General features: G+C 50.7%; 1 protein-coding gene across 7 annotated transcripts in view; it reads left to right on the forward strand.

Moving 5' to 3' along the window:
- LOC309638423 (nischarin) overlaps positions 1-18,366 on the forward strand; it is an 87,128-nt gene that overhangs the window by 16,065 nt on the left and 52,697 nt on the right. The window contains exons 1-9 of one of the 7 annotated variants that reach the window (XM_082414389.1): positions 1,247-1,543; positions 3,733-3,816; positions 4,504-4,686; positions 12,509-12,557; positions 13,561-13,724; positions 14,233-14,328; positions 15,632-15,727; positions 16,937-17,089; positions 17,866-17,934. In XM_082414389.1, coding sequence (XP_082270515.1) covers positions 1,448-1,543; positions 3,733-3,816; positions 4,504-4,686; positions 12,509-12,557; positions 13,561-13,724; positions 14,233-14,328; positions 15,632-15,727; positions 16,937-17,089; positions 17,866-17,934 — 990 coding nt within the window. In that variant the 5' untranslated portion in view covers positions 1,247-1,447. Of the gene's footprint in view, positions 1-1,246; positions 1,544-1,597; positions 1,651-2,129; positions 2,917-3,732; positions 3,817-4,503; positions 4,687-12,508; positions 12,558-13,560; positions 13,725-14,232; positions 14,329-15,631; positions 15,728-16,936; positions 17,090-17,865; positions 17,935-18,366 lie in introns of those variants that run through there. The other 6 variants (XM_082414391.1, XM_082414388.1, XM_082414396.1 and 3 more) reach the window with 6 other exon arrangements.

Genomic DNA, 18,366 nt, shown 5'->3' on the forward strand with positions numbered 1-18,366 from the left:
TCTGCCCAGGGCAAGGAGCCGATGAAGGGCTACAAGGAGCAGGTCTCTTTTCCTCTGTCCCCCATTCCCCCAGGGGACTCTCTGGAAAGGTTTTAATGAGTGAAAACGTGAGCCCAGGACAGGACAGGAGCTGCAATGTAGTGGGCCTCAGGCCAGGCCCCTATACACGTTAGCTCAACTCCTATCCAACCAGGGAGGTGGGTGAGGCTCCTGGGGGGGGTGGCGACTTGCTCAAGGTCTGTCTGACTTGGTAGCTCCCGCCTTAAGTTAAACCTCTCTGGAGTAGGGGCAGCAGCATGCAAGAAGAGGCTGCGAGTGTAGGACCGTGCCAAGAGAAGCCTCGAATGCCAAGCTCAGAGTATGGTGCTATGGAACTGGTGGAGAAGGAAGGCACTGACCTACCTCAGTAGAGTGTGGTCTGGAGCCCTTCTGCCAAGGGTGCCAGAGGAGCCATGCCCAAGACCTCTCATCTCCCCAGGGAGAAAAGTACTAGCTCTAGGCTTGACTGCACTCAATCAGTCATTCAACAAATATTGATACACCAACACATGCCCCATCTGTGTAAGACTCTCCCCCTCCAGTTCCGTTACTACCTCTCTTTTCTAGACCTGGGTCTTCCCCTGAGTTAGGGCTGCTTCTCTGTGCTTCCCCTTTCCAGTACTGTAGTTCCTGGGTCCAGGACCAGGCTGTTGCCCCCTCATTTTGAGCTCTGGTAGGACACCATCTGGGGGTCTTGTGCCAGATGGCCAGCACATATCCCTTCCTTCCACCTAACCCTTCACCTCCTTCACACAGAGCCTACACCAGTTCCCTGCCCTGCCTGACAGGCATTGCATGGATTAACCCACTCAATTCTCTAGAAGCCCATGTGACAGAGATCACCGAGTCTCGGAGAGGTTAAGAAATAGCCCAGAGTTATTCTGTCCTGCTCGGGCTCCAGGCACAGATCAGATCTTCCTTCTCTCTCAACCCCCTCGTGCCCTCCAGGGAATGAGCCCAAGAGCCAGGTGAGATGTGGTTACTGTCTCTTATCTGGAGAGGGAAACTGAGGCCAGGCGTGGCAGTGACTTGCTTCGGGTAGCATGGAAGGTGCGGGGCCATCGCACCTCCCTTCCTGGGCACCTAGCGGTAGTGCCCAGAGCAGTCCCCGCATGGGCCCTCAGTTTCTCCCACGCTGCAAAGAGCGCGGCAGGCGGTGCCACGCAGGTACCGGTTACGCAAGAAGACAGTCCCCGGCGTCCTGCGCACGCGCGCCGCTGGCGGCTGCTGTCAATTACGCGCGAAGGGGGTAGAGCGGCGGGGGCGCGAGAAGGCGGCGGGGCCAAGATGGCTGCACGGCGCGCGGCAGGGGCGGGGGGCGGCGGGGGCCTGGGGGCGGTGGGACGCTGACCCCGCCCCCTGCTGCTGCCAGTCTGCGCCGGGCGGCGACAGTGACCGAGCCCGGAACATGGCGGCGGCGGCGCGCAGCTTTGGTCCCGAGCGGGAGGCCGAGCCGGCCAAGGAGGCGCGCGTCGTGGGTTCTGAGCTCGTGGACACGTATACGGTGTGCTGGGGGCTCGGGCGCCCGAACTGGAGGTGGCGGCTGGAACCCGGAGTCTGAGTCGGGGGTGTTGGGGAGGCCGTCTGAGCCCCGCAACTGGGGAGCTGGGGGTAGGCGGGCTGCGATTTTGAGGAGGGGGCCTGGGATGGCGGAATCTGGGGAAGGGGCCTGGGCCGCGCAGCTCCGGAAAGAGGGTCTTGGGGTGGGGCCCAGGGCGGGGGCTTGGGAAGGGTACGCGTTTAGAAAAGGAGGCTAGGGTTGAGGAGAATCAGGGGATAAAGGGGGTCTGCGGAAGAGGGGAGTCAGGTTGAGGCGGAGGCCCCTCTAGGTCCTCTAGGCCTGGAGGGGCGCAGGCCTGGGAGGACGTGACAGGGTGTCCCGGAGAAGGGGGATTAAGGAGTGGGGGCTCTTATGGATGGAATCAGGGGAAAGGGTCAGGGCGGTGCAGGCCGTGAAGAAGGAGAAGGGGCGGGGCCTTGATTTGGGGGGTGTCTAGGGGTTGCAGTAGAGATTTGCTCAAAAAGTGAAGGAGGGATCTGGGGCCTTCGCGCTGAGGCAGAGACAAGAATGGGGGAGGGGTGGGGCGCAGACCCCGGGAACTGAGGGGGTGGCTCAGGGCTGAAAGGCCGAGACCCAGGAGCCTTAGGGCTCTTCGTGGCTTTAGAGTGTGCCGGTGAGTTGGGGCAGCATACCGCCCACGCACGCTTCAAGGCTGTGGGGGAGATGGAGGACAGAAAAGGGGGGCAGTTGCGGACTGTGATGGAGGTGGAGGCCTTCCTGGGTCTGGATGGGGTTGGGCACCAGGCCTGTGGGCCTCGGAGGCTGCCTAGCAGGGACTGGCCCCAAGGTGGGGGCATCCTGAGCACCTCCCAGCCTCCTGTCCTTTGTTCTCGGAGGGTGGGGGGTGGGTGGGGGCTTTGGCCCTGCCTTCACCCCACCCCCTTGGCCCTCATCCTAACCCTCCTCCAGAGGGTCATTTTTCTGGTTCTTTCTCCTTTCCTGGGCGGGAAGAGGGGGAGGGAAGCTGCCAGGCTGTGGAGAGGGGCTGGGGGCGGATCCTGGAGCAACAGGCCGGCCCTGGAGAAATGGCTGCTCCTCCCGGGAGGTTTCAGCAGAGTTGATTATTTTCTCCTCCCCCTTCCCTGCATCCTGCAGAGAGGGGCGGGACCCTGGGACCAGGGGGCCTCATCCAGGTGAGGGTTGAGGTCTCTGAGCTGTTGGCTGGCTGGCCGTCACGCGTGCACCGCATGCAGCTGGAGGGTTAGCTCCAAAAAGCCTCCTCATTGCACAGGGCTGAGTCCCTCCTCTGAATGGGTGTGGGGGGAGGTGGTGATCCAGGCGGACTGGATGGTACCATTTCGTGTCCTTTTGTCCAGGTATGCTGATTTGAGTATTATTAACACACCTACCTTTGGTTGAACGCTTGCTACATGTCAGGCCCTTTACAAAGCATTTTGTGTGCATTACCTTTGATTCTTAAACCTAGCAGATTTTAAGATGGAGGAACTGAGGCTCAGACAACTTAAGGCTCCCAGTCACTTATATAAGTGACATACATAAACCATAGCCAGGAAATGGCAGAACCAGACTTTGAACACAGGTCTTCCTTGACTCCACGGCTTGTTCCCTTCTGATAGGGCTTAATTGTCCATCACTGCTTCCCCCCACCACCCATCAGCTTCTTAGTGCCTTGACTCCTGGCTCAGCAGCAGAAATCACAGCCCTGAAGCAGCTGAAAGCGTTGGAAAAGGACTTGATTCTAGGATACAGTCAGGGCACCTGGGAAAGAATTACAGCAGAAAAGCTGGTCCTGCCAAACCTGACCCTGTTTTGCCTCTCTTAGAAGGAATGGCCTTCCTTTCCTGCAGCTCAGGTTGGATTGGGCTTTGAGTTACATGAGGCTGGAGTTAAAAAACTAAAGAGATGGCTTGATATGATAGCCACCTTTTCTGTTTCTCACTGTTGGATAGAGCTCAGACTTATCCCATGTGCCTGCCAGATCCAGTGCTAGGGCCATGGAAGAGAGGGGGCCTTGCTGCTCCTAAGGGTCAGGTGCGGAAGCTGGTGGGCAAGAGCAGCTTAACTTTGGCCTGGGGGTTGGGGGGGTCTGGGTGTGCTACAGCTATCGCTGAGGGTAGGGTGGCACTTTCCTTACTGCCGGCTGGGCAAGGGCTATTGGTTTTTCCTTTTAGGTTTACATCATCCAGGTCACTGATGGCAGCCATGAGTGGACAGTCAAGCACCGCTACAGCGATTTCCATGACCTACATGAAAAGGTAACCCTTGAGAGCTGGGGTCCTGTGTCTCAGGGCTTGGGGGCTTTTAGGCCAAGCTCCCATTGTGCCTGTTTTAGGGCAAAACAGGCTCTGTGCCAGTTACATTAATAAACTGGTTTATTAATGTAACTGGCAAAAAAACTGGTGGATCCTGGGAGTTCAGCCCTTGCATAAGACAGTGTGCAAGGAGCATATTTGAACTTTAGTTTTAAGATTGTCAGTTGTAGCTTGGATGTGAGATGCCGGGACAGTTTCCCGGGGAGGGAACAGGCTTGAACTTGTTCCATCTGACTATACCTATTCCAGAACCTATGCTTTAATATCTGACTGTGATTCCATTTCTTTCTTTGCATTTGGAGAGAGCTGCCTTTCTCTGGGTCATTTGCAGCACAAGTATTTTGTTCTGGTTTGGAGAAGATGGTGGTTTTAGAGGCCTTGAGGTATTATTTTCCTGAATGTCTCCAAAGCCTCGGGATGGAACTCCTCATCTGGAATTGTATTGGTATTTCTAGTGCTAATTAAACTTGAGGCCAAATCCCAGGTGCAGCAGTTTGATCATTAATTCTGGTACTACTGCCAGGAGGGGCTGTGGAAGTCATAACAAGCACCTGCCCTCAGGCTGGTTGCCTTGGCCTTGCACAGTTACGGAACCTCTTGGTCTGTGGTTGACATTATGTTTGCTTACAGCTCGTCGCAGAGAGGAAGATCGATAAAAGTTTGCTTCCGCCCAAAAAGATAATTGGGAAAAACTCCAGGAGCTTGGTGGAAAAGAGGGAGAAGGATCTGGAGGTCTACCTCCAGACACTCCTGGCCACCTTCCCTGACGTGGCCCCCAGAGTGCTGGCCCACTTCTTGCATTTTCACTTCTACGTAAGTTCCTCTTGGGTTTTCTCCTTTGCCTACAAGCCCACAGCCACCAAAACTCCAGGCAGCAAACCCTTGTAGACCTCGGCTTGGAGGAGAGGTGGGCTGGAGCCGGAGCCTGAGCTTAGAGATGGAGGAGCATCCTGGTCGGGTTGGGGAACGGGCAGAAGCATGTTCACCAATGGATTTGCCTTAAATTAGACTATTGGCTGTGGCCACGGAGCGGTTTTCCTCCACCACAAGGCGTTCTGTTTAGCACAAATGGCCTATGGGTTTTTGAGCTACGTTTCCATCCAAATGGATGGGGTTAGATTAGAAACAGCTGACACTTGGCATCGACTGTTGTTGAGTTGTTGGTTCCCAGCTCAAAACTAATTAAGGGATCAGTCTGTGTTGGCAGAATGTTGCCATCTTAGGGCATCGTCAAGAGTCCAGGGTGCCGAGTGAGAGTAGATGGCTTCCTCCAGTGGGACTGTATGTCTCAGAGCAGCTCTGCATCCCCTTCTGGATGGAGGAACAACTGTCATGGGCTGCTGGTGACAGGATGAGTTGTCAAAATTCAAGGAGGGAAGTTTGGTGTAGTATGAAACCAAAACGTTAAAAAGCCAGCAATTTCATTTCTGAGAATTTATTCTAAGGGAAAAAACTGGGCGACTGAGAAAAGGATATGGGTACAAAGGTAGTCATTCCAGGATTATAACGAGATACTGAAGACAGTCAAAAGCCCAACAGAAGGCTACTTAAAAAAAAAAAAAAAAAAAAAAAAAAATTAAAGGGTACAACCATGTAATTGGATATTATGCTGCTAGAAAAATGACGGTGTAGCTGTGGATTTGTAGGAAAACAAATATATTACTGTATGAAAAGAGGCCAGAAAATGGTATTAGGGTATGGTCCCATTTTTATTAAAAAAAAAAAAAAAAGCTTGTATGAATATATTTGTCTAGGAAAATTCTAGAAGGTTATACATCAAAATACTAGGAGTCTTTGGGTGATAGATTTTTGGATAATTTACATTTAATTGTTTTCTCTTTGTGTGATGAAGATAAGGGGGAAAAACTCCCTTTTCAGCCTTGCCTTTTAGGAAGGGACCTGTGGATTGTGGTCTTAAAGGCCCAAACTTATTTAAACAATAACTGTCTTGAGGTATTTTCAGAGTAAGACAGCTGAACCTTTCTTGAAGTGTTAGATAGAGCCTGGGAATTCGGTGATAGCACTAGCAATGGGCCTCTCGGCTTGGAGGGGCCATGTGGAAAAAAGGGTGGCATTTATAGATGGGAGATATATATGTATATATATCTTTGGATTTTGTTTGGCATATACCAGAAATGTATGTGGTTAGCAGTAGTTTCCTGTTGTAGACTTTTTTTTTTTTGCGTTTTCTTTCCTTATGTGAAAAGAAATGTCCATTCCTTATGCGAGTCTTCCAAATAAACTTAACTGGTTAGTATTTTAAGAAATGCTGTACTTTAAGAAAGCTTTGTTTGGCTATTTAGGTTTAAAACTTGATAAGCAGCCCTTTGAAAGTATAATTCATTGCTTAAGACCTGGGCCTTTCGCAGTGGTTGAGAATCTGCCTGCCAATGCAGGGGACACAGGTTCGAGCCCTGGTCTGGGAAGATCCCACATGCCGCGGAGCAGCTGGGCCCGTGAGCCACAATTACTGAGCTTGCGCGTCTGTAGCCTGTGCTCCGAAACAAGAGAGGCCGCGATAGTGAGAGGCCAGAGCACCGCGATGAAGAGTGGTCCCCGCTTGCCACAACTCGAGAAAGCCCTCACACAGAAACGAAGACACAACACAGCCAGAAATAAATAAATAAATAAAATTTAAAAAAAAAAGAAAAAAGACCTGGGCCTTTGAGGAGGTCTCCTGGATACCTCTGAGCATGGAAAGGCCTGGACTGCTCTTTTGAGATAGGTTTGCCTGAGATAGGCCTGGGACCTGCCCCACATCTGTGGTTCTGGTTTGAGGCATGCTCTACTGCTTGGAGCAGTTCGAACATATTTGAAATAACTTATCGAAAGGGCCACGTGGTTATATAAATCCAAGGTTGTAAAAAGTGATTGACCCATCATTAAACTGAATCAAGGTTTCTCAGCTGTGGCACTGTTGACATTTTGGGCTGGACGATTGTTGTGGCAGCTCCTCTGTGCATTGTTGAGCAGCATCTCTGGCCTCTGCCCACTAGATGCCAGTAGCGTCCCTTCCCCCCACCCACCAAGTTGTAACAACCAAAAATGTCTCCACTCATTGGCAAATACTGCCTGAGGGGCAAATTGCACCTGATTGAGAATCACTAGATCTTCAAATGACTTTGAACAAACAGGGTCCAAAAGATTTGTCAGCCTTTTTTATAGGCTGGAAGCCCTTAGGGAGTGTTTCTGATAACCTTTGCCCCATCAGTGTCCTCTCTGAAATTGTTCCCAATGTGCTCCACCTCTTGTGGGGCTGACAGTGGACAGGGTGGACCCAGGGAACCCTGTTTGGCTGAGGTGTGGATTTAAAAATTTGAGATATAATTCACATACCATAAAATTCACTCTTTTTTTTAAAAATTATTTATTTATTTTTGGCAGCGCTGGGTCTTCGTTGGTGCGCACAGACTTTCTCTAGTTGCAGCTAGCGGGGGCTACTCTTCGTTGCGGTGCGCGGGCTTCTTATTGCAGTGGCTTCTCTTGTTGCGGAGCACGGGCTCTAGGTGCGCGGGCTTCAGTAGTCGTGGCTCGCGGGCTCTAGAGCGCAGGCTCAGTAGTTGTGGTGCATGGGCTTAGTTGCTCCACAGCGTGTGGGATCTTCCCGGACCAGGGCTCGAACCCATGTCCCTTGCATTGGCAGGCAGATTCTTAACCACTGTGCCATCAGGGAAGTCCCTAAAATTCACTCTTGTAAAGTGTTCAAGTCCCTGGTTCTTAGTATATTAACAAAGTTATGCATCTGTCACTACTATCTAATTGCAGAACATTCATCACCCCAAAAAGAAACCATGTACCCATCAGCTATCACTAACGTACTTTCGTAATGTATGGATTTGCATATTTTGGACGTTTCATATAAATGGAATCATACAATATGTGACTTTGTGACTGGCTTCTTTCACTTAGCATAGTGTTCTCAAGGTCCATTCATATTGTAGCATAAATCAGTACATCAGTCCTTTTATGGCTGAGTAATATTCTATTGCTTGGAGACACCACATTTTGTCCATTTATCAGTTAATGGAAATTTAGCTGGTTTCCACTTTTTAGCTTTTGTGAATAAGGCTGCTATGAACATTCATGTATGCTTTTGTATAGACCTATATTTTTATTTTTCTTGGGTATATACTAAGAGTAGAATTGTTGGGTTATATGGTAACTGTTTAACTGTTTGAGGAACTGCCAAATTTTCTTCTGTAGCGGCTGCACCATTTTACATTTCCACCAGCAATGTGTAGGTTCTTATGTCCCCACACCCTTGCCAACACTTGTTACTGTCCACTTTTTTGGTAGCCATCCTCCTGGGTGTAAAGTATCTCATGGTGGTTTTGATTTGCATTTGGCTAATAACTAATAATATTGAGCTTCTTTTCATATGCTTATTGGTTATTTGCATATCTCCTTTGGAGAAATGTATTTAAAGTCTTTGCACTTCAAAAAATTAGGTTATTTTTGTTGTTAAGTTGTAGGAGTTCTTTACATATTCTGGATATTAGACCCTTATCAGAAATATGATATGCAAATATTTCCTCTCATTGTGTGGTTTGTCTTCATTTTCCTGATAGTATTCTTTGAAACACAAAAGTTTTAGATATTGATGAAGTTTATCCATTTTTCCCCTCTGGTCGCTTGTGTTTTTGGTATCAAATCTAAGAAACCATTGCCTAATCCAGGGTCACAGAGAGTTACAACTGTGTTTTTCTTCTAAGAGTTTTATAGTTTTAGCTCTTGTATTTAGATCTTTTAACCATTTTGAGTGAATTTTTGTACATGCTGTGAGGTTGGGGTGTGGTGTGAGGTTGGTAGTGTGAATTTTAAGGTCAAGGAAGGAAAGCACCACTTCTCCCCAGCCAACTGAGATGGGGTGTCCAGAGGCCAGTGCAGACCTGTGTTGCAGTGAGAGGGCACACCTCAGCCCTGGCCTACTGCTGGGCTCTCTCCCTCCAGATAACTCTGCCCTAGTGTTCCTGCACCCTCAGGGACAGACCTCATCCCAGAACCCCTAGAGCAGAGGGCTTCAAATTCAGTAAAGTGGAATCCCACGGAGAATTTCAGCACACACCGCTTTGGGGCAGGATGTCTGACAGGCAGGCAGAGTTGAGTTTGTCTCCCAGCCCTGCTGCTTCCTGACAGTTTATTCCAAGGCAGTCTTTTTAACCCCTGTGTCCCAGTTCCTCTTGTGAGCTGGAGAGTGATGATCCCGGGCTCTTGAGGATTGCAGGAGACCGTGCGGTGAAGGTGAAGGACCGAGAAGAGTGATGGGCCCGTGGCAGGGGCTCACTGGGTCCCAGCCAGTGCCAGCTCTCCTCCTTAGGAAAGGCACTCAGTTCTTGTCACCGGTGGTATTTGTATCATTTTTTTACTTTAAAACCAGTTGGCTAGAACAAAGCCACTTTTTGAAATTTGAAATCAGGAGATAGGATAGAACTGTTACCATCTTAAAGGCAGCCTTTGGTGATTTGTTATAGTTGCAAAATACAGAGGCTGTAAGTGATAGCAGATATCTTTGCAACTTAGTTACAGTCTTGGAACTCTCCTCAGCCAAAGCTTAGGCTTGAATCTATCCATCGGGAATTTTTACGCACCTAATGTACCTGACTTCTGCTAGCGTGCCTCACAGGCGTGAAATAAATTATACAAGGACTCCCAGCCCTTAGTGTGTGTGTTAACCACACAGCGATGTGTAATTGAGTCCCCTGTTAATGTCCCACTGACACGCACTCTGTGCTCGAGCCTGTGTCAGGCAGGAGTGTCGGGCTGGCCTGGGGTTATTCATTGAGTAGGGTCTGCGCTCCCGGGGGCAGTGGGTCGTGGGGTTCCGCATGCACAGACATGCTCAGTCAGAGCAGTAGTCGCCAAGCACCAGCCTAATAGTCCATGGTGCGTTTGTGTGCAGCTCACACCGCTGCCCAAGGCTGCAAACCAGCATGTGACCTGGCAGGTGGCTGATTGATTGGTCTGTAACACGTTTGGAGGTGGGTATTTTAGTTTTTAAACATAGCTAATTTTTTTTAATTGAAAAAAATTTTGAAGTATAAAGAATGTTTGTTTTTTTTTTTTAAATGCATTTCAGTTCAGACATTTGTGGGACCCTGAAGCACTTCAAGTCCCTTCAGCAGGATTGGGTGGGGTGTGGGTGGGGTTACCTATTCCCACAGGTGACCTCTGAGCAGAATCTACAGGAGCTTAGACTTGGGCCCACTGTCCCCCCTACCCCATTTCCTCCTGGCAAGGGGCTGCTCACCTTTGCACACAAGGCCACAGTTCAGTCAGAGCAGCCTGAGGAGGCAGAAGAGACCTGTGCTCTAGATTTGCGGGCTGAGGCATTTCTTTGTTCCTCTTTGATTCAGGGTCTCCCAAGGTGAAGAAGATCAGCCTGGGAAACTAAGTAGATCGTGTTGCCACAGGGCACACTTCCTGTGGCCCAAGAGCAGGGAAGGAAATTGTTACATAGTCTGCTTTTTAGATTGTTCAGAAGTGGAAACATGCTCTTTGCTTAGCATGAGCCCTTGGCTCTCACTGTCTCTCGGCTTTCTGTGTCTTCTGGAAATTCCAGGCCTATCTCCTTAGCAGGGCTGGTGTTGACGGCAGCTGCCCGGAGAAGTGTAACTTTGAGGGTGAGGGTTGTTGGGCACTAAGGGTGGACAGGGAGCCCTTTTCCCACGGGAGACCTTCTAGGAGCCCAGTGTCAATAAGGGGCTGGAGAGGCTGGGCAGCTGCTCTTGGGCATTGGAGGTGGGTGAGGATCAGGCCTCTGGGAGCCGCTCAGGAATCTGTATCTTTTAAGGCTGTCCAGGCGTTCTGACTACAGGCAGGATGGGGCAGTGCTGATCTGAAGACAGGGCTTGGTTCTCAAAGGTGTAGGTAGAGAAATGAGCCTTTGGGTCGTTCCTAGGTCTTACTGATCTTCGGTTCTTCACAGCAGCCAAGGAAAACATAACTGAGTTGTTGTGAGAGAGTGAAGTTGAACTTCGGAGTGAACTGATGCCCTCTCCTCTCACTGGCTGGAGCCTCTCCTGCTCAGAGCCTGCTCTGCCCCTCTGGTGGCCCTTTTACATTTGACCCTGTGTCTTGCCAGACTCTGAGCCCCTTAATGCTGGAGCTGTGTTTGCTCATTTTTCTCCCTTTGGCTTTTTGTTCATGTGTGAGAATAAGGGGAAGTTATTCTCATATTATATATAAACTGAATTTCAAGGAGATGAAATAAACATTTTATTTTTAACAAATACCTTAAAATACTAAAAGGAGAAATTAAGGGAATGTTTTATAATCTTGAGGTGGGGGAAGAGGTCCCAGAAATGACAAAGGAAAAGAATCACAGGTTTAAAAACATGAACTTGACAAACCTCTCTCTGTTGGGAGAAACAGGGTGAGTGTAGGTAAAAGGCATACACAGACAGGAAGAAGATATTTGCAGCACATAAACAACCTGTAAAGTATCCTCTATGTATAAAAGGTAAGGAAGAGATGAGCAACTGAGAGAAAAACAGGAAAAGGACACCGTGTCTCCTGCAACGTGGTACCTTTTGAGTCTGGTAAACACGTGGATTGCTTGTCCTGGTGGCAGAGGTGTTCCTGTGAGTTGCAAAGGCGATTTTGCAGCCTCCATCTGGACCTGTTTATGAAAGTCCGTTTGGCTGCCATCTGTCAATTAGTTACAGTTCTTACCTGCAGGATGTGGGGCTGCGGGCCCCAGGGCCCTGCCAACCCCACGGCTACACCACTGAAATGCTGAGGCAATTGGTTGTGAACAGAGAGGATTCAAGACCAAGTTCTTGGGAGTGGGGCTTTGCTAGTTTCTAGCCATGTAAAATTGAGAACTACAGCACCTGTCCATCTCAGTTTGCTTACCTGTGAAACAGGATTCAAAATAAGGGCCTCCTGGCCTAGGGCGTTGGGAGGACTGAGCAAGCCACTGGGTGGGGAGTGCTCAGGCCATCGCCCGGTGTGAATTAGCACCCCAGCATGTTAGCTGTTTACTATGACTGAAGGCTTGTCCTTGTCGTGTCTCCTTTATCCCATCACTCTAAAAGGAAATCCTTTTCTGCCTCTTTCTCATGACCCTGGGCTGAGTGGTGCTGTTGCAGGGCTTGAAGGGATGGGCACAGGAAGAGAGCGGGCGCTTGCTCTTTCCTAAGATACCTGTGGGACATGAATGTCAATAGAAATGGTCGCTCTCAGGCAGGGTTAGCTCTGGGAGGCCCTTTTTCCCAGCAGGGTGATGGGAGCCCCTCTTCGAGAAGAAACAGGACTGTCTCTCTACCATGCCTCTCCTAGGAATGTCCCAGGGCCAGTCTGGGGAGCTGCTGGTTTCCCAGCCAGCTCTTGACATGGCCAAGCTTTGCAGCCTCCCGGGCCTGGTGTTCTCAGCTAGTGCCTGAGTGGCCTTGGAGTTGCAGTGTTAGTCTATTCGGTTCTCCTTTGGAGGAGACATTTCAAATGTCCCTTTAGCTGGAAATATTGTTTACCTTTCTGAGCTCCTTGATTCATTTTAGTTTATTCTCTCCATTTTGTTTTACTTTCTGGAGAGCTAGCATTGCAACAGCAGAGGGGGTAGATAGCAGGGAATGTGCAACTCCCAGTGACTGGGAGCAGGTGGATTTCCTGACTGTGGGTTTTGTTTTCTCTGCAGGAGATTAATGGCATCACTGCAGCACTGGCTGAGGAGCTCTTTGAAAAAGGTATATGGCCAGGGGTCCTTGAAAAACTGGGTGCAACTTGCCCAGCCCTGTTAGGCAGCCAGGGGCCCTGGGTGGCACAGTTGCTCTGTGCCAAGTGAGTCCTAACCAGGGCCCACCTCCCTGGGGTTGCCCAAATCCCTGGACCTGGTCCACAGCCAGGCCTGCCCACCTACCTGTTCTGCAGGTCTGAGGAGCTGTATTCTTCACCTTAGGACCCCCGGGTCCTTGTGTCAGGGGCTAATCTCAGGCTCAGGAGCTATTCCAGGGCCTTATGGTGGAGTTCTGGAAGGTGGGTGGCATGCTGCCCTTTGCACTGGGTCTGTCCTTACCTAAAAAGATTCCGATGGCAAACAGAAGCTGACTTAGGGTCGCGGCCCTGCCAGAGAGCACAGTAACGGTAGCTAAGATGTAAAGAGTGCTTGTGGTCTAGCCTTGTGTTTGTATCTTACTGCCTCCCCCCAGGAGGGCCAGAGAAGGACATTGAGGATAAGAGGCCCAGTTACCTGCCTGAAGGCAGGTAGCATGGTTGGAAGGAGCAAAACGAGGACCAAATGCCAGTCTGTCTGGCTTGGCTCAGAACCCCCTCCTGCTCTCAGGCCCTGTACTGTGCTGGCACCTTAGGCCTCACCTAACCTTAAGACGTCTGCATCTTGGAGGTGGCAGCGTGGGCCCGATGCCCACAATGCTGCCTGCATCAGCTTTCTCCTGGCCCAGGGCCTCAGATTTTAACTCATCCTCACCTCAGGGAGGTTCCCCAGCTGCAAATTTCTGTGGCCCTTCCCTCCTTTGTAATCACATGTCCTGGGTCTCCCCTGCGTGCAGTCAGCTCAGGAGGGGGGCCGCTCCTGCATTCTCAGGACCATGGCTTCCTCCTGACTCGGTGCATCTAATGGGTGCTGACCAAGTGCTTGTCCACTGTTGGCCAGGTGTGCCGGTGCCCTGGCCGCACAATGGGGATGGGGCTGGGGCTCAGTGCTCACCCCACGGGCTATGGCTGTTGCAGGAGAACAGCTCCTGGGGGCCGGCGAGGTCTTTGCCATCAGGCCCCTGCAGCTGTACGCGGTCACCGAGCAGCTGCAGCAGGGAAAGCCCACGTGCGCCAGCGGGGATGCCAAGACTGACCTGGGGCACATCCTGGACTTCACCTGTCGCCTTAAGTACCTTAAGGTAAAGATGGGGCAGCTTGGTCGGGGAGAGCTACTCAGTCGTGGGCACGCACCTCCTAGCGTGTGTGTGTGTGTGTGTGTGTGTGTGTGTGTGTGTGTGTGTGTGTGTGTGTGTGTGTGTGTGTGTGTGTGTGTGTGTGTGTGTGTGTGTGTGTGTGTGTGTGTGTGTGTGTGTGTGTGTGTGTGTGTGTGTGTGTGTGTGTGTGTGTGTGTAGACTCCGTGGGCCCTGAGGGAAGGAAGGCTGCATTTGGTGATCTTGGCACTGTGCTTTCGGCTGTGAGCACCAGGGGGCAGTCGTGAACCAGTGGCCCCTCGCTTTAAACCTTGGCTTTAGCCTGCTTTGTTGACCGTGGAAGTGGTGAGTGGGAGTACATGCCCAGCCTGACTCTCACAGCCAGGCGAAGCTTCGAGTGCGGTTTGGTAGTTGCTGTAGCACCGCCCTGTGAACATGGATGGGATGTGGTTGTTACAGCAGCATCTCTAATTCAAGCCATTTATTTGGCTGTAGGTTTCTGGCACAGAAGGACCTTTTGGGACCAGCAACATTCAGGAGCAGCTCCTGCCTTTTGATCTGTCAATATTCAAGTCTCTTCATCAGGTGGAGGTAAGGCCCAGGGCCCCTGGAATGCAGGCGGGGCTGAGCCCTGTGCAGGATGGTCTTGCATTCTGACCATCCTATCTTTGGCTAGGGAGTGTTCCCAATGTTAGGTGTCTGGATTTAATTGTAAGGCACTGTTGCTTTTCTGTTTGTCAGTATGTGGCAGATTCCATTTAGGTAAGTCAGGCCCATCTGAAGGCGGAGAAAGAGGGGCTTCTGCTACTCTTGGCTGGTCTGCATGTCCCCACCCCTGCAGCATTTGGACAGGATGGAGCACCAGTGCCCAGCTCCTTCTGGGCTTCCTCATTGTGCAAGTTGAGGTGCTGGGAAGCCATCCTGAGGGTCAGGCAGAGCCAATTCCAAGTCTTTGTCTCCCAGGGCAGATCAGCAGATGGTTTGGAGGGTCCTCTGCTCTCTGGCGTGCCTACACCTAACAAGAAATACTTTGCATTACTCACTGCTAAGCTCCTGGGTTCACAATGCCAATTTTGTTAACCACTTTTTAAATAAATGAGAGGAGACTCAGTAATGAATAATAAAAAATTTCTCATCTCAGCAATGAGAAATCAGTGCTTTTGTGTTCAGCCCTTTGCCCCATGTCTGATGTTCACTCCTTGATGGAATCTTCTCAACCATGTGAAGTGGGCACTTGTATTCCCATTTTACAGTTGAGGAAACCGAGGCTTAGGGAGGTAAGGAAGTTTGGCCAGGATCACACAGTTAACGAGGGGGAAGCTGGGATCTGAGTTCAGCTGTGTCTGACTCTGCGATGTGCTGGAATTGTCTCAGAGACCTTGAGGGCCACTCCCTTGATGAGCATTTGTGCCTCGACCAGCACAGGTGAGTGGGGCTGGGAAGTGAGAGGAGTGCCTGGCTGGGCAGGCTGAGGCTCTGCCGGGCGGGGTGTGTAGCACTTGGGCAGGTGGCTTGAGGGAGGGTGCTTTGGCCTGTACCCCTCCCTCCTCCTGCAGGGCCACTGAGGCCAGTGAAGTGAGGCCAGTGGAGTCATCAGCTCTCCAGCTCTGGTGTCCCTGCCCCTCACTTTGTGTTTAGCTGCCAAGCCCGAAGCAGCCCTTCAGAGAAAATGGAGTTCGTGGTTCATTGTCTCATAAGCTACTTCAGAGAATGTTTAATTAGCACTAAAAATTGGGGAAAGGAGAGACTTAGGGTTTAAGTCGCCGCCTGCCTCGAAGGGTTTGGGGTCACCGATGGTTGTGCTCCTTTTGTGTGTGGGTGATGAACACCCACTTCCCGGGACTTCTGGTGGAGCAGTGATGCCGTTTCTGAGACGTAGCTGTTCTTGTTCCAGATAAGTCACTGTGATGCCCAGCGCATCCGGGGGCTGGTCGCATCCAAGCCCACCTTGGCCACGATGAGTGTCCGCTTCTCAGCCACTTCCATGAAGGTAAGCGCAACCTGTGACCGCCCAGGGTGCTGTCTGAGGGCCAGGGTCCTGCACTGTGGTCTCCCCACGGAGGATCATGCGGACTCTGCTGCCATCTGTCAGGAACCAGAAGCCAGACTTTCCCCTGGGCAGCCACTCACTCATGTGGGGCCTCCCAGTGCTCGACAGTCCCTGGGACGCTTCAGTCCAAAATCAACACTGTTAAATGAGAGATTTTAAGGAACTGGGTAACCCCTCCCCATGGAAAAAGCCACTGGTTTTTTAATAACCAAATTGTTTAGCGGCGGCGAGTGTCAGAACATTTATTAGGTGGACTGATAGAAATGTTTCTCTAAACATAGAAAGCCTTGGTGTGGCACTTGTTCATATCTTGTTCTCAGTGGACTTGAGTAGACAGGCCAAGTTGTGTATGCTGGGCCCTGTTGTTTGTATGTGAGTGACACAAATAGGCAAACTGAGAGTGTAAGAGATCTCTCTCTTTATGGGTTGCATCTTAGTAACGTTAAAATTCTTCTAGAAAGAAACATTGCGGCACTTTTAGAACTTAGAGTGTCTGATCAAGATTTGGGTTTGGTGAAAAGTCTTTGTCTTGAGGCTACTGGCTGAAAGAAGGAGGCTTGTGTCAGGCAGCCTTGCCCCTCTGGGAGGCACTCCCTGCTGCCTGGCTCAAGGAGCCCAAGATGATCCATTGAAAGAGGAGAGGTCTTATCAAAGGGCATCAGAAATCGAAAGGAGGAGGCCTGCCTGCCTCCCTCCCCTTGGATGGTGCCCCTGTGCTCCGTGCTGCTCCCCTGTCTCAGGACTGCTGGGTTTTACCTTGTGAAGTAATGGTTAAAGGGCCTACTGTCCACCACGGGGACCGCAGTGCCAGCTTGTAAAGCACAGTTGCCTGGAAACACTGCAAATTCTGACCTTCAGTCTCTGAGATTTAAGCCAGAAAAGGCATCACCGTATAACTAGGCTCTTGGGAGCTGGAAGAGCATTTGCTCAAGTAGGGCCAGAACATATTCCAAGTGGCTGTTATGTTTCTGAACTCCAGTTATTTCACAATCATTTCAAGGCATATGAACCAAAAGCCCCATTTTAATGCAAGTTCACTTCCACATACTAAATATGCTCCAGCCCTTCCTGAAATTTTGCAATGATTGTGTTCCCAGTCAGTGTTGCGTGAGGGCCCACGTGTGGTGCTCACCAGATGTTCTTACACAGGAAGTCCTCGTTCCTGAAGCCTCAGAATTTGATGAGTGGGAGCCAGCAGGCGCAGCCCTGGAGGGCACTGTGACTGCCGTCATCCCCACGTGGCAGGCGCTGACCGCTCTGGACTTGAGTCACAACAGCATCTCTGAGATCGATGAGTCTGTGGTACGCTCTCCATGGCCTGACCAGACCCTGGGTTGGGTATTTAACCTGGCTTTTTCTAGAAAGACCACCGAAAACCTGTACCCAGTGCTCTGTGCATTGCCTGCAATTTTTAAGTTAATTTCAAAATGGGGTTATTTAAACGAGGTGAGTGCTTAGAACCAAATGAAGCGTATTAATTGCATGTACATTTGATAGAACAGAAACACAATAAGTGGTGAAATTTATTCCCAAGGAGTGTAGCAGAAAAATCAGTCTGTAGGTTCCAGGGACTTCCCTGGTGGTCCAGTCGTTAAGACTGTGCACTTCCACTGCAGGGAGCATGGGTTTGATCCCTGGTCGGGGAACTAAGATCCCGCATGCCACATGGCACGGCCAAAAAAAAGAAAGGTTCCAGATGTGCCCATGTAAGAGTGACATCCAGATGGTACTTGGGCAGTAGGACTGTGAGTCCTGTACTTGTGCCTCTCAGTGTGTGTGGGTAGAGTTGAAGGACACACCTTCTGTCTGCAGCCTTGCCATTTGTCATTTTTACAAGCCAAGTGTTCCGTAAAAACAGTGGGTCATGCTCAGTATTGGAGTCCCTGTGTTATATGTTCCTGAGGACGTGCTGCTGGGTGGGCACTGGGAGGTGTCACGTCAGGGGCCCTGCACAGATGGCCAGCCCAGGAGTCCGTGGTCAGGAGGAAGCCTCCCAGGTTGTCTGTCCACCATGTCCAGGGGCCACGTGGGGTCCAGCTTCCTAGGGTAACGTCATGTGTTATCTTTTCTTTCACAAGAAACTGATTCCAAAGATTGAGTTCCTGGACCTGAGTCACAATGGAGTGCTGGTCGTGGACAATCTGCAGGTAATTTGTGTCTTTGGAGACCATCATTGCCTGCAGGCTTCTCACAAGGTCCCATTCTCCTCAGATGCAGCCTTGGGAGTTTGGCCATGCTCTGGGGTTTCTCTCATGGGCACTCGAAAGGTGTCTGGGTGCACCAGAGGTTTATAAAGGCAGGGGCTGCTGCCCTTCCCTTTGGGTCCCAATGATGCACTGAGCGTTTGTTGCTCTAGTTCCCAAAAATTAGAAAAGATGTGTAAATACAAATAGAGCGTGATGAAGATGATGTGCCTCCATTGTGAAGACGGATAGCCTCATTTTCAAAGCCCGTGCCTACCCTGAGGGCCGTGCTGCCCCTGCGGGGGATGCAGCTGGGCTGTAACCTGTGCAGGGAAGAGGGAGTTCCCTTCGGAATAACTGTCAGAGGAACTGGTCGTTTTAGGTCGGAAGGCCCAT

Source organism: Balaenoptera physalus (genome assembly GCF_965194825.1).
Source record: "Balaenoptera physalus genome assembly, chromosome: 11".
Taxonomy (NCBI): Eukaryota; Metazoa; Chordata; class Mammalia; order Artiodactyla; family Balaenopteridae; genus Balaenoptera; species Balaenoptera physalus.